The sequence below is a fragment of the Balearica regulorum genome, chromosome 4 (assembly GCF_011004875.1).
Source record: "Balearica regulorum gibbericeps isolate bBalReg1 chromosome 4, bBalReg1.pri, whole genome shotgun sequence".
Taxonomy (NCBI): domain Eukaryota; kingdom Metazoa; phylum Chordata; class Aves; order Gruiformes; family Gruidae; genus Balearica; species Balearica regulorum.
The window spans coordinates 35,891,002-35,907,919 of NC_046187.1; the positions used below are offsets into that span (position 1 = coordinate 35,891,002).

General features: G+C 36.6%; 1 protein-coding gene across 1 annotated transcript in view; it reads right to left on the reverse strand.

Annotated features, from left to right (window-relative positions):
• Window positions 1–16,918, reverse strand: part of PDGFC (platelet derived growth factor C) — a 130,707-nt gene that overhangs the window by 52,712 nt on the left and 61,077 nt on the right. Inside the window, exon 2 of the mRNA XM_075751766.1 lies at window positions 1,503–1,698. Within this exon, the coding sequence (XP_075607881.1) occupies window positions 1,503–1,698 (196 nt within the window). The remainder of the gene's footprint in view (window positions 1–1,502; window positions 1,699–16,918) is intronic.

Sequence of the window (16,918 nt, forward strand, 5' to 3'; positions counted from 1 at the left end):
TGTACTCCCATTAAAATACTCTTCTAGTTATAATATTAAAAATATTTTAACTTATCTTACTTTTTTTCTTTGCAAGTGGACGAATGAGTCACCCTACCTGGATTTTCTTTCACTTGCCACTTCACTCTGCCATGTGCAAAGAAAAGAAAAAGCAAGCTAAGTTTTCATTTAAAGAAAAGAATTATTGTGCAAAGGGAGTGCACTCATCTAAGCAAACATATGTTTATAACACTTAGTATTTTAATTATATTTGACACGGCCTTGACAATTACGCCCTTCAGAATTAGGAAAGAAAAATATCTGTCCATCTCTTATTAACATTGGCTCCCAAATTAAGGATGAGTGCAAAAGTAGCCTCTAAGAAATTCAAATTTGTTATCAAAAGTTGATTCAAGATATGAAAACAACTATATATCAGCTAATTAGAAAAACTGAAAGCAAGAATCAAATTAAATGTGTATATGAGGTACTAAAAAATAAAACCCCAAACAGAAAAACAAAACAAAAAATACTTTGAAATAAAAATCTTGTGTGAAGTAACTCTCCAGGAACACATCAAAGGAGGATATGCCATTCAAATGACATATTTTATCTGTTACTTAATTTACTGAAAAGAGGTCAGATAACATACCACTATTCACACATTGGGGGTTTTTTATGATGTGTTGCTACGATGGCAGACAGATACAGGATCTCTCCCCTTTCACCCACCCACAGGAAGCATATACAATGTCAGCCCCTACTGCCTCACAAAATATCCAAACCACAACAAATCAGATGGCTTGGTTCAGAACTACATCCATCGTGATGTCTGTTGTGTCACAGGCGTTTCTCTCCCAAGCTACGAAGCCTTTGGCTGTAAGTCGTAGGAAGGAAATACAGATTCCACAGGTCCTACAGAAACCTGTGCCAGTGACTGAGCAGGCAGAGTACTTATCTGTCAGGGAAAGTCAGGGAAAAAACAATACCATTGAGGAATGTCAGTTAATGCAATACTGTAAGTACTAATTTTCATAGAAAACTGAGAACTTGACCATTAAAGGCTAGTAAAATATTGTGCAGTAGGGTGGAGTTGGTTTTTTTTTGAACAGGAATATTGTACTGTCTGTCGTGACCTGAATTCCACTTCAGGGAACCTGCTTACCCAAATTTTCTCTGTAAAAATTAGACATTCGTTCATCTAACTTTCTGTCAAGTATATTTTCCCAGATGTCAAAACTTTTATTTGAGAGAGAATAAATTTTTCACATTTTTGTATCATAATGTATCTGTGGCCCCAGATACTAAATGCAGAAGGAAAATGGAGGAACCCTGAAGCTTTCGAGTATGAAATCCTTCTCTAGCATTGCAAAAGAAAATCATAAACTAATACTTTAAAAGATGCATTTGATAAATATATTGACATGCAGGTGTCACACTTTTGCAAAACTGGGAGAAACACTTTTGTCCCATCCCCCACACCTCCCTTTAGATTTTTCTAAGTTAAAGGAAAAATAACTTACTTGCAAATGTCATCTTCTGGGTCCTCAAGCCCAAATCTTTCATCAAAAGTAAGCTGTATCCATACATTTTCATCTACTGCTACTAATCTCCACACTAGTACAGTATTGCGTGGGTACGTGTGTGGAAACTTGGGGCTGTGAATACTTCCATTAGTAGTCACAGTAATTATCTTCTCATGCTGAGGATCCTGCACACCTATAGTAAAGAGAGAAAACAGATGCATCAATACTTATTTCTTCTCCTTTTCCTGAAGCGTTTGTATACTATGCACAGATAAAGACACTTTTGGTTTATTTGCTTTTCTTCATCTTGCAAGGAATTTCTGCTTGGAAAATCTATATAGTAAGAACAACCCAAATGTGGTAATTATTACTTTGCTGGCAAAAAGTTATTCAAACCCAAGCCTCAACTGCTGTTCAGAAAGCAGAACAGAAGTTCAAGTGGAGATAAGAGAAATATGACTGCAAACACTTGAATGCAAGACTGGGCTCCTCACAGAAGCCCGGCAGCCCAAGGGACTACATCATGCAGCCTGCTGACGGTTTCATTTCTCTATTACTGCAGAATGCACAGAGATCACACGAGGGTACAGGGAGAGGTCTGCTCACACCTACCACAGAAGGGATGGTTTAATTTTGTTTCTTGTAAAAGGAGGCTGTCCAACACTTATTGAGTCCAGTGATAAGGACTTTGATGGCTGCCTCCTTCCTGAGGGCTGTATCAAAACAAAGTTATCCCGCTACAGGAATGAAACTGGGACATACTTGGGAAACTTGGGAAAGTCACCAAGTGTAAGAAATTAGGCATTTACTGACAAGCCTCAGTTGAGGGCATTCCTCAAAATTCCTCACAGTGTTGTTAGACTAACACATGTAAAATCAAATGAATGTTTTACAATGCGGCAGCAAGTTAATTCAAAAGAAATAAGCCAAATGCATTTGATTTTTAAAGCACACAGTAACACTGAAACTATTGAAAAGACCTCTTCAGGTTATGAATTCATAACTGCGAGGAGTTACCAAAAGGAAAGGACTCCTTTGGTGAGCAGCAGCTGTGCCTTTCAGACCCCCAACAACCCTCTTCACAGTAACTCAAGAAACTTCATTCTCAAGTGCCCAATATTCACAGGAATTCACATTCAGCAGCTGGAATCTGCTTGCATAGGATATTTAGCTGCAAAAACCAGCCATTGACCTAATCTGGATACATTTTAACATTGTGACATACAATGATGAGATCTCTAAACTATGAAATTTAATTCCATCAAATGAAAAAAACCCTCCTTATGCTATGGCGCATGACTTTTACTCTCTTTAACTTCTTCTAAAAACCTGTATATAGTCAGGTTTGACATTTCAGTCAGTAAATCATAGGAATTCTCAGAGCTACCTATCAATAAATTTGTAACAAAATAAGCCTGCAGTTTTGTACTGGAGAGTTATTAATATTATTTTGTTTTCAGCTATTCATTGTCTCTTGCAGTTACTTTACCTTATTTTTCTGACTGTTTTATAACCAGCATTATGCAGAACATTCATTTGAAGCTATGCAAGACATACGATTCAGTCTACAATGAAAACATACACTGTAATTGTACCTTATTATAGCTACATGTAAAGGCTGACAGCTAAATGAATGTACTGCAAGAAAAGAAGGCCATAGAAACAACACTGCTATTTTAAAAGAATTAATCTATAATTAAATGTAATTTATAGTCTGTTGGACTTTTGCCTTCTGATGGACTGGTGCCTTCTACTTGTGGTATGAAAATGGTAAATTTTCTTTTAAGTGGAATTGCTGCTTATATAAAACTGATGGGAGCGTGGTCTTGCCCTGCAGAGGACTGACTGCCTTATGTACAAATAAGACGGGACTGCATGCAGTAATAAGTAAAAAAGTACAAAAAAGGACCCAAGAAACAGATTCCACATTTCATTAGGCTTTTGTTAGCTGAGTCACAAGCATTTTTCCGTAACGTATAGTATAGTATATCAGCTGAGAGCTGCACGCTAAACACGGGAGCCAACAATAATAAAAATGACTTTCCCAGAGATTAGTACACCAGAATGCTATTTCCAAAGTATGTAAAGGACCACCATTTCAGACAAATGTGTCAACGCGCGATGTCTGATGACACTCTAGTCAAAGCACACACAGGATTACAAACCATGCTTTATTTCACAACACAGGACAATGTTTTCTTTTGTGTCATCAGGACAATAACAACAGCAAGTAAGGACTCTAAATAGTCCAGGCATATCAAATGAGAAGTCAATAAAAAGGGGCAAAGAAAAGACATAAGACAATTTAGTGAACAGAAGTTGTGGCATCTCCGGTATCTTCAGCTCCTCCATTTGTAAAGGAAAAATATCTATTTACTTTAGCACAAAACAGTGTTCCATGAACATATCAAATTCCCACACACAACACTTGCTCCATTTCAAATATTTGCTCTCGCACAGTGGAATTTCTTCTCTTACAAAAGAATTATTTTGTATGACTACAAAGGCAAGTAATTGCTGTCAGTAGAGAATGAAGCTTGTTATTTGTCTTCAGATAAGCCACAATATTCCTTTTTATCCATTCTATATAAATCATACCATTGTACCACAAAAAGCTAGCCTTTTCCTACCAAGTTCATGTACGTTCTGAACATTTCTTTTGAGGAAATTGTGTGAAGAGCACAGCTACCTGAATGTGGTTAAGATGAGACTATAGTCTCTATTCTTTGTGGAAGGACTTTGTAATTCCTGGCTTTATTTTAGGGATAAATCAGTCCAAGTTACAATTAAAAGGGAGTAACATGTTGGGATTTACAGCAGTCAGCTGTATAACTCCAAAACTGCTGTGATCTATCTGCCTTTCTATTAACAACCACCTGTCCCACCTTCCCCCCCAAAAAAAAGATTATTAATGTACAGAGAACACTAAACAATGCTGAAGTTTAGGCAAGGACTGAAGTAGGCAAAGCACCATCTCAGCTACGAGGCAACAATATCATACCAGGGAAACGGGGACAGACAAGGACCAAAACAATGTATTTGCATCTCCAGTAAAAAGCTTTGTTAGAAGGTGGGGAAGTGAGATCACCTGCAGGAGAAAGTCCTGGAAATGGGGCACACTAGATGGGAAAAATCCCTAAACTGACCCAGGGATATGACACAGTTATGCTTATTAGGAAAGAACAGCACACACTTAACAGAGCCTGAAGTTGAAGAATGAGTCGCTGCAGTCATCTTTGATGTGGTACAAGATGCTATCACCAGATTTATATATCTATCAGTGGAGGAAGTCTACCCCTGAAAATTACAAGATTCCAGGCATTCTGAATGCACGGCAGTGCCTAACCCTTCCACCGATGTGGTAACGCAGATGAAAAACCACGGTATCACCAAACAGATCAGCAGATGCCACTGTAAACTGAAATTAAACCCACCGACTAGACAAGCTCATTCCTGCCTACTTCAAAGTAGGTCTCTTCCCCCATGGGCACAACACATTTCACAAAGATCAGCACTGACACTTTTTAAATATAGCAAATACCTCTTTCTTAGTACATGGTAATCACTACATTTTAGCAAGGGTCATCACAGAGCAATCACAGAGTTCAGGAGACAGACGAGGAGCTGCCGGAGAAGAGACGAGCACCACAGGTGGAGTAACGGCCTCGGCACAGATTCACATAAAAGATCACTCAACACTGGTAAAATTGATTTTTAAAACTTTTTGCAACCCCGCACTAATTTTGTGACAAGACGAGAGTACTGCTAATCATGTACTACTAATATATTATTTGTTGTATTTCATTCAATAGCCCTTAATTATGAAAATCACTTTTAGGCCTTCAGAAACAGCTTTAGCTCACTTGTGGTTATGACTGCTTTAAAAAAAAAAAAAAAAAGCCAAATTCAAACATAAGGAAAGTTTCAACTCTAAATATTTATAAATTAGTATTAAACCTTTTTCAGATATACAGTAATGTTGTAGTATGTGTGAGTCCTCTGCTTTAAAACTCAGAAACAAAAGATGACAGTAACTACTTGTTCATTACCACAGAACTTCAGAGGGAAGCAGGTTTTTTTAATTAAAGTAATCGAAAGGATTTCCTGACAACATTCCCATATAATTTTTACTACACTCCACACATGTACAGAAACCAAGACTTTGTAGAAGAAATTCTTTGAAATGTAACATAACATGCCATTTCTTCCTCTTTCACCAGACTTTCAAAAAGCAGTAAGCCCTCTTTCAGAAGTAGTAACTGGAGGCATACAAGGGTACCTCCTTCTGTCCTCTGTCTCTGGTTCAGTCGCCTCCAGCCACTTCTTAGCTATTATCCCAATGTAACAGTCAAAATGAAATTTAACTCTTTTGCTGGCTACAAAGGAAAAGGTGGAAAATGGTCTGTTACTGACAGAAAATTGAAGACAAATAGCTCTGATATCTTTCGTATGTAAAGTGGCTATCAGGGCAAAGCCACTAAATCATAGCAATGCTGTTTTGAAGGGACCTCTGAGACCTCCAGCCCCAGCTCCTGCTTGGGTTACTATTCCTGCCCACACCACAGCAGGCCACCCGCTTGAGAGCTGGCATTTTCTAGCCGACACTCAAAACCCCCCGTGGATGGAAACTCCACAGGGCCTTGGGAAAACCAGTTCCAGTGCTGCACACTCTCCCTAGGTAAGATGTTTCTCCTAACATCCAATCTGCACCTCTCAAACTGCAATTTTTAGCCATGGGGGTTTGTGGGTTTGTTTTGGTTTTACACTCTGCACCGCTACCAGGAAGAGTTTAAGTTGGTCGCCCTTGCAACTGCTCTTCAGGCCATCAGGGGCCTGCTATTAAACTGCCCCACAGCCTTCTCTTCCCCAGGCTAAACAGGCCCGGCTTCCTCCTCCTCCTCCGCTCACTGCCTGCCAACAACTAGGTGGTGAGCCGTCCAGCCTGGCAGTCCCGCCAATTCTCAACCTACTTAACAAGCAGCCTGTTCTTCCAAACCATTATGCCTCAAGTACCACAAGAAATGCTTTTGAAGCACGCAAGGTTTGTTTTCATCATCACCTTTGCAAGTAGTGAGCAAAGAAAATTTCGTAGAGGTTTGCTGTATCTATCTCCTAAGATAGCTTTCCTGAGTGGTATGGTTTGTGGCTTTTCTGGGTTAAATCTCCAAAACTTATCTAGCCTTCTGCAGATTTGCCATTTTGAGTAGCTTCTATGCTTTGATACAGCTACCTGTTTGAAATCTTGACATGATTCTTCAGGTATTAGTAAGAAATAAATATATAGAGAAGTGAACATACCTGTAATACACACACACACGAGCATATAATATACACACACACGACCTGTCAACTATCACAACATGAGAAATTTAACTTCAAACCAGAAATCTGCTAATTTACACAGGTACTTAATACCTAAATTAGCAAATGTAACAAATACAAACATGTAAAGTATTATACAGATGTAAAGTAAATTAGAAACATGTAGGAGAAATATTACAACTTGTTTAGATTACTCCTTCCTCTGACACATATTTACCTCACACACTTGAAAAGCCATATAAAAAAATTCCAGTTCGCACAACTCAAGATGAAGGTATAGAAGATTGTATTTGTTTTTTTAAATCCTACAATTTAATCTATTCCTTTTTTCTTCAGTTACTATTTTGAGTTCAAACTTGTACTGTTACCTTAGGCACTGAATAGCCTACACTATTTAACTGCTGGCTACAGGTCTTTCTGCTGAAGCTATATAAAGAACATTATATGAAGGACTGCACACTGAGCAGAGAAGCAAGAGCTTTCATAATTGATCTTCAGGAACCCTGAGTTTTGGCAGTTGGCCCAACAGGGAAGGACAAAACGAAGAAAAAGAGGCGGGGGGGGGGGGGGAGACATCATCGGAGAACAGAGCATGGAGCAGAACAACAGATTTAATAGTTTCCAAACAACTGCATGACTTAATGTCTTGCAGAAGATAATCATGACTAATCATACACTAACAAACCTTCTTTGATTCCAAATTGCATCAAGAAACAAAAATGAGTTTATACTTTTACTTTACAAGTTTATGCTTTATAACTTTCCAGTATTCTGCCAGCCCTCTGCCTAGTACTCTGGCTTCTGTTCAAAGAGGAGGATGGCAATTAAACAGGGGGGTTTGTGCACAGTAAATCTTCTTGCAATAGAAGTATTGAAATCTGTTTTCAGACCAAACTCTTTTGGAAGGTGGTCTGAGTCCTGAACTTCTCAATATCTTTTAAAACTAGATAAATGCTACATTTTAGCCAAGATAAAGAATTCCTTTTGCTAAATGTTAGATGAGGTAACTTTTTTGTGTTATCACATGCTCTAAGATCTAATTATTCTAGAGTGTTTCAATAAGCATTTATTCCAATGTCCACACGTAAAGTCTTGGCTGCACTGGAATCAATATTAAAGCTCCTGCTGACTTGGATATGAAAGGAATTCTATCTATATTAGAATAATTATTATTGGAATAATTATTTTATAATGGACTGATAATAATATAATATGCTTTTTTCAGTCACTGGCCAATAATTTTCCTGAAAAAATGGGACTATTAGTATGTTGCATATTCATATAATAAATATACATTCCAGTCATTCAAAACCTAACGAAGAGCTCTGCAATATGACAAATAGCAATTAAACTTATTATAGCAATATCCTTCTTTTCTTTTACGGACAAAACAAATGTCAAGCTGGTCCTTTTGATCGTATTTTTTCATATTTGTTCTTGCTTCAGTTTTTTTACTAATAACAATATGATACATTAAGTAGCTGTCATAGAACATATAGACTCTAGTCAAGAACTGCTCCCTATCTCCATCCTCTTCTGCTAAACTGCTAGCTTGAGTGACCCGAGTCATCTTGGACAGGTAAGGCATCACTTAAGGAAAGAAAATTCTGGCTGCTTCTTCCAACTCAAAACTATGTAGATATATAATGAAATAATCCAGAATCATGAGATATGCTGGAAGTACAAATGAAGAGGCTATAAGAATATAACATTTCCAGCAGAAAGTGCTGTGGAAGTTTTCTAGGCACTATATTATAGTTAATCCCAGTTAGAACAGAATTTTTAGTAGGTGCACTGCTATGCAGAAATGCAACAGTATTGATAACTGTAAAAGCATACATATTTAAAAGATTACAGACTGGATATAAAAAGTGTCTCCTTGGCAAATACAGGCAGAATAAAAAACGGAGAAGCTAATGTAATTCCACATCTGTACTTCTGCAAAAAGTAAGCACATCGGTCTATCACCGATGCACAAAGTTTTAATTTTTAATGTTATTTTCTGAAGTAAAATTCTTCAAAAGCACAATAATTCTTATTCACTATTTTTCTTTAGTCATATATGGTTTGCGTAACAGCTAGGCTTTTGATTCTCATCTATATGTCATTACTGTATTAGATATAGTAGAAGAATCATTCAAAGTTCACCAGGCAGGAGGAATGAGAGAGAACTAAAAATACCTGTTGAATGCACAGTAAAAGAACAGCTGTTTATATCCCTATTTTTTCTTCACTTTAAATTATTTACAATTCATTTACAATATGGTCTCTAAATGCACAAGTACTATCTGGAACTGTGATGACAAGAAGCTGCCATAACAAAATATCTAACTAGTCGAACTATTTTTATTTTTTTTTAGTTCCTAAGTGGGGATGGATGGAGGGAGAAAGAATGGAAAAGAAAGGAAAGGAAAAAGAAAAAGCCACCATTCTGGACAAATCACTCCCTCTGCCTTTTCAAGGATTGGCAGGTAGTAAACAGCTCCACGATCAATAGTATCAAGGGCAGACAATAGATATAATCAGCCTAAATACCTGACCTTCACACATCAGCAGCACGAGGTCATCAAGACTTCCTCATCTTCCTACAACAAGACCTCTCTTAACGTTTGTCTTTTCTGCTACATTCCAGAGCATCAATCCACTACATAATGTTTTTGATGTTTTCTGTATCCTATTTTCTCTTCCCCTGCAGAAGGGGGAAGCGTTTTACATATTCTGCACTCACAAGTCCCTCTATACAAAATGATGTGAATGGATATTGAAAACTGTCAAAGTTGAAACAAAGCCTAACGGTACACAGCATTGGATACACTTTCCAGGTGTATCTTGTAGAAGAGCAGAACAGTAGGAGGTTCAGTTTTATTTAATAATGAACAGGTAAAATGAGTAGTCCTCAATGATAATGAAGCTCAGAAAGGGATGAGCTTTTCAAAGCTACTTACCCAGGTTTTAACAAACACATGATTAAAACTGTCTGGGATAGGAGGAATCACAAGTCTCCTTGGAAAATTACAATTTACTATACATGAAAAATATTATTGATCAACAAGACATGCTATAAGATTTAATGCTGAGAGAGGAAGCAAGAACAAACAGTAAACCAGGAAAAAGGTTGCCTAGCTGGAGATATTTATACCTACTAAGCGATAACAAAGTAATTTATTTACTTTATAAAGAAAAATATTTTTTAAATCTAATGTGTTTGGGAGGTTTGGGTGGAAAAAAGTTAGTGAATATTTTCAAATATATAATCTTTCCAATTCTTCTGCTACTCAAAATGTGTGTGTGTTGTTTGGGTTTTTTATTTTAAGAAAAAACTTAATTAAATTTTTAATGCAAACATCAACAGAAATTATAACTAAAAATAGTATCCATGGCAACAACAGAAACTCAAGTGAATGTGAAAAAGTCACATATAAATGCTCAAACCCAGCCCTTCCAATTTGTTTTCAATTTTATTATGACAGCACTTACAAGCTATACCCAAAATTAGCTTTGTTAGTACTAGAGACCACACACATGCCCACACAGTATCAGTCAGTTTGTCTGTCTTGAAAGACTGTACATACTGAGCGAGATAGGAAGGGACAGGGAAACAGAGCAGTAGTACCCTGATTTTTCAGGCTGTGCATAGCACGGAGTGGTTTGAAATACAAGATGATTAACAAAGCCTGGATCTCTTTTCATCTGAGTTAAAACTACTAGTTTCAATGTCATCTCATAAAACCTGCTTGTATCTCATTTTGTAGTACTAGCTATGGCTCCTTGTATGCTTTTAAATACATGTAATTCACATCCTTAAAAAAGTTCTTTAAAATCTGACCCATTTGAAAATTTGACTTCTTGATTTTAAGTCAGACTTTGTTGAAAAGCAAGGCTTAATTTTATTATGCCCCTTTTCTTTATGGTTCCTTCAGTTTATATTGTGCAGCACTTGTTAAGAGCAGATACTAGTAAACATTTGGGAAAAAGATTATCCATGGTCCATGTGGAATTCAGTCTGAATAAATAGACTCTATGGATACGGTATGTGTTAAACAGCTACATCTCATTTTACATGTTATTCAGAATGAAAAATACAATCCTATCCTGATTACGTTTCAAGAGAAAGAAAAAAAAAAAAGAAGATAAAACCACTACCCTAATCTTTTGAAATACATGTCCTAAAGCACTTTGTTTTGCTATTTGTATGGATTTTATTTTTTTAATTCTTCATACAGTAGAGTGCTATAATGATAGCAATTCCAACATTCATGAAGATTGTCATATTTCAAGTTCTGAGAAGAAAGTGTTGTTCAAGACAATTTTGAAAAACATTACTGCTTAGCTACATGAAAATATAACATTTTTTGTCGGAAAATTACAGTGATGAATTTGTATAAGAGGAGACATAAAAGAAAACCAAAGATTTCAGGGTTTTGTACACTACAATTGAAGGTGTGACTGCAGCACTTGTAGGACTACTTCTATCTATAGAGCAAGAGTAACAGTAAGAATGACCCCAATGTGGCATTCAGTTCACTGTCAAAAACGCAGAGGGATCTAAACAAACTACAAAGTTTGTGCCAAACTCCTGGTACTGAAATAACAGTATTCAGCCAGATCTGTCACTTTACCTTTTTTTTTAAACTTTAACCCTTGCCAAACCATCCATAACATTCTTCAGCATGCTTCCAATTCTTTGGAAAACCCATATGGGAGGATTGGGGGAAATCCATGGTTAAAATGAATTTTGTATAATTCCCCTGTGCTTCTGGAGAACAAGCAAACAATATAAAATGAAATCAGACCCTTAGTCTTAGTAGCACAGCTTGATGACTGCCCTGAGGGGACTGGCTTCAGTTTAGACAACACGGCTTTGTTTAAGATTCAATGGTAGAACAAATGGTGACACACCATAGCACCGCTCTCTTGCCCAATCTGGATATTGGAAGACCATCTGTCCAATCAGTAATGTATCAATAAGAGCTGCTTCACTGATAATTTATCCTAGGTCAACTGTACGCTAGGTCAGGATATTTGATGAAAACCACTTTACAGTCTCTTCACACATTTTTCAGAAAGTGTTTTTGATGCCAGTTATGGCTGAGTCTATATCCTCACTTGAACTCCTTGAGGTGGAAGGTGGAATTATTCATTTCACAGGCACAGAATTGCATTTGTTAACTGTAGTTTGCCCAGGTTGAATTCAAAGTTCACATCACGTCAGTCTCAATGAACTGAAATTGTGCCTCTGCATTTTTCTGGTGCATAGCAGCAGGTTACTATACAGAAGAGAACAGCTTTTATAAATAACCACATCTTGATGCACATTTCTTTTATAATTTTATGCTTAAGAATTCCAGTGTGTTCCCAACACAAAGCATTTATCAATGGTTTCAATACTAGTAGGTGAAGCCAGTAATCCAATAACAAAACAAGATAGGAACATCAAGCCTTCAAGCTTATGCTGTCATGTAAATTAGAATGAACAAAATTAATATATGCATAATCTAATCCAGCACCACAATTAATAGGGCATTTGAATCACTTGCTGATAAATGGTCTACAGTAGCTAAACATGCGTATCTCAAGCACACAATGGCTCAAGAAAGTAAATATTTTTCATATCTAATCAGTTCCCTTCTGCAGAATTTCAGTAGTATCAGTGTCTACAAACTTTGATGGTCCGTAGTTTTATTTATTTAGTCCACCATAGCATTGCATGAAAAATAATTCTCTATACACAGAATGTTTAAGATGAATCTGCAATTTGTTAATTCAGTACTTATTGAAATTTCTAGCCAAGTTAATCTTATCTTCTTATTTCTAGACACCTTAGTTGAAGTCTATTTTATAAAAATCTTGCACAATTAAAAAAAAGGTCCAAAGCACTATAGCAGCTGTTTGAAACTGAAGGCTTGAAGTTAAGATTTTAATATGCCACAGGTAAAGTATTATCTGCACATCAAAGCAAAGAAATATGAAGTGATGGATGCCAAATGTTGACTGCCTCCACCCTCTGAGGTTGAATAAAAGAGCAAAGATTCCTGAGTGAAAATCAACTGAGAACATATTATTTGGGGGGAGGAGGGGTTCTTGTTACCATTGCTATTTTTTTTAATAGAGCATATTAATATTTTAAAAATATTTCAGGAACTAAGTACAATGAATAGTCTTGGTCTTCTGCAAAAACAGACAAGTTAAATTATGTCCTTGGTAAACCTGTCTTGATGACTGGAGATTTTACTGTTTGAGGACTCCCTCCTCACTGACTGGATTTGAGGGAAGTAGTTGATTTGACTCTGGCTGGTTACAATTTAAATTAACATAATTTGTTTCTGTAGTGACAGAATGATGAAGTTAGCCTCTGACAACATTATTCTCTCAGAAGATTATTTTAAAACACAGGCATTACATGCAATTTTCCTGAGGGTGCTAAAAAAAATAATAAAAATTCAAGCAAGGTTCAGACTCATTTCTTAAATCCAGAGATGTCTTAAGTTCACCTCACTTAGGTGTAGGTCTTCAGGAAGCCTTAGGGCATGAGAAGGTGAAGAGTAGAAAGAGGAGGAGGAGGATTGGTATTTCATGGTATTATCTATTCACATAGAACTAAATGTTACTGAAACGGTTGATTTCACTGCAAGTGTAATAGTTCCTCTGCAGTGAGAAAAGTTTTCAAAATAACCTTTAAGTTGAGGTGTCACTGTTAAAAGAAGAACGGCTGGACTGCATGGGATGAAAAAAACATATTTCACTTTAATATAGGACTTCTATTTAAAAACTAGTAAATATAGACTTGCTAACAGATATACTTTCCTTCATATGGTACTAACTTTACTCAGACTCTGGTTTCAAACCTCATTTCCACCAAAACATTATTTTAGAGAATACTGGAGTTAGCTCTCTATTAAAAGTAATTAGACTAACACTTTATGGACTATGCTGCAGCAGCATATACATGCCAATACACAAGAACTGATATTTTTTAATATTATTATTAGAATCTACAAAGTGGAAAGATACCCCTATGTACAGAACTTTAACCTAAACTTTTTAAACATTCTTGGACAAAGAACAGAAGGCATTATAAGTTGCATTGCTGCAAAGACAAACAACATGAATCCATATACAAGCACTTATTGAAGAACTGATGAAAAAAAAATCTTTAAGCTTTTCCATCAATTAAGATTATTTGTTACTTCACAGTTCAGCAGAAGTAGCTCTGTGGTCTGTAAAGTCTTTTCAGATTTCACTCTGTGGTTTACAAAAAAAAAAAAATAATCTTGGAATAGGATCTCACCCTAATCTTTTCAATTTTTATGGCATGTCTAATTACTGCTAAGTGCTCTTCTGGAAGTAACATCAAATCTACTTGTAAGATCCAAGGAGTTCACAGCACAAGTGAGAAAATAATTAAAAACAACAACAAAATAAGTCATCATCTCATTTTGAAATTGGCCAAATCTGATGAAGGCTAAAGTGATCACAGGCTCTCAGCTCATGGGAATGCAGATTTGCCTCTGGAAGATTCTTGTTTCCCTCAAATTGAAAGAGGAGAGCAGAAACTGTTTCTGATATCTTTGAAGACCAGCTGCAGGCCTAAAACTAATAAAGATGAAAGTCTTTGTGCCCACTTCAGAAGAGATGGATGTGAAATTTATCAAATATCAGAGGCATACATGAAATCAACAGTGCTAACAGCCATGTTAAAATGAGTCCAAACCATTAGAATCATTACTAGCAGAAAAAAACAATTAAGGATAGAAATTCAAAATGTGGCTGTATTCATATTGGCACATTCCCCAGGATTTTTCAGGTTACAGTCCCATGGATATCCTCAGATCAGCATTAACCAGTCTAATCATGGCACAGTCTTGGTGTGGAAACATAAAAAAACGTGCTTCAGTTCAGCAGGGACTTTGAGAGATGTTAAATGGACTTTAAGAGTGACAAAAAGAACGGCTAAAGATCTCACCACCAGGAGCCCAAACGATTCCATTCATCAGGAGCACAGAAAGTATCCCTCTCGCCTCCCACAAGTTTAATTTCCCATTTGCTCCATCATTCTCCCAGGGTTTACTGCAGCTCTGAGAAGCCCAACAGTGGGGCCCTTCCCTAGGGAGAGGGAGGGGAGTCCACCCCAGCACCATGCTGCTGATGCTGTGATTTCATCATTATTAGAGTCAAGCCTGCCACCAGGTGCACTAGGGGATATTTGGCTTTAAAGTAGTTCCTGTCTCTTTCTGATACCGTATATGCATACCATCAGAAAACCACAAATATTCTGGTCAATATCTTCTTTTTCATACGCTAGTAAAAAGCAATTTCTTAAAGTTTGCTGGTCAAAATGGAGTAAGCAGAAGACCTTGTTTACACAGGTATTGATTCTCTCAAGAACAGAATGAATCAGCTATTCTGGGTGCAGTTTTCCTCAGCCACATCATAACCATCTAATCTATTAAAAGAATGGTACTTCACTGTGAGATCACAGACAGAATGAATGAATGTATATTAGGGCATTTCAGACGTTTGCTGTACTGGTAGGATTTCCTTTGGGAGACTTCCCACAAGGACTGGAAGTTTCCACAAGGGTCTGCATTTGCACTTTGTCCAGCATTGCTTATTATCCTTACTACTTCTAGAGACTGGTCTAGGAAAATGTTAGGCCAAAGCCCAATTGAAACAAAGTAACCTTTGTAAAGTAAAAATAGTACAGATTAATAAAGGGGCTGGAAGCACAGTTTCTTTCTTTATTTTGGCAATTTTTCATATACAACTCCCTCCAACCCCCAACAGTTGGAAAATTGGTTTTCATTCCATTTTCTGGTACATCCTGCAGACGACAGTAAACCTGCTTTATCCATTTGCAAAATCACTTGCTTTTCTTGCGATTGCTGTGAATATTCAAGCCGATAACAGAAACACTCCCTTACTCACAGACACATGTGCCTTTCCCCCAGTAAATACTCCTCAACCTCTAACACCCAGTGTTCACTGGGGATAAGAAGTCAGCCAAACCGGACATCTACTCACAGCTCAGCCCAAAATCTTTCATTAAGACAATATTCTCGAACTCACGGAAGGTGTTTAGTTCTGTCTATTCAAGTTTCCTATTCTAATAATTCCCTTGACAATTTTTTTTTTTTCTGCTAGTCCTACTGGAAAATAATGTCACATAAATATCAAGTAACATTGATATTTATCAGCAATTCCCAATTAAATAGCCCCAGGGTTTAAATCGTCTTTTAAAGCTTTAACTTTTACAGTTACTGTAAGAAGAGGAGAGAAAAAGCCATTTCCTTACTGTGTTAGAAATTTCATTTTAATAATATTTATTCAAATTCTGGTTACAAGCCAAAATAATTGTGTCTCAATGTGAAAAGGCAGGAGTTAAAATAACAAGTTTATGGGCCTTTTGTATAAATATAAATGAAACAAAGCAACTTACAATAAATACTTGCTTTGTCTATCTACTCGTGGAGATAAATCCTGAAAGATGATGAGAACCATCCCCTTTTTCAACAGAGCATGTAATTATCTTTTCACCAGGCTCATATTACCAACCAGTCTGGGCTAGACCAGTCTTAGATTGCTAACATAACAAAAACTTACACCTTTAATACAACAAAATTTATCTTAAGTCAAAGCAAAAAATTAACCTAAAGCATTTAATGACCTCCAAAGCTAAAAAAAACCCCATGAAACAGCTTTTCTTTTTTTCAAATGCACTAAACAGTTCACCATTCAAGTCTAGATTTTACTATTACCTTAACATCAGAACACCAGCAATCCATTAAAACTTCTTTATTGTATTGTTATTTATTATTATTATTGTGGGTGGGAGCACATAGCTGTTTGCCTTTTTTTTTTTCCCCTTTAAATTCAGAGTAGTGTACCACTATTAATACCTGAATGTTTAAAGTAGCCATAGTCATTTGATGACACAATCTACTGGAATCCTTCTCATCTGCTCTTTCCCTCTTTTATTCCATGTACATTACAGCTGGTAACATGGATGAAATCCAGACGTTATGTAAAACAGCTGCAAATATGTGCTTCTATCTAAGCCTCCAGTGCTTTTACTTATACACAGAAAATGCTTA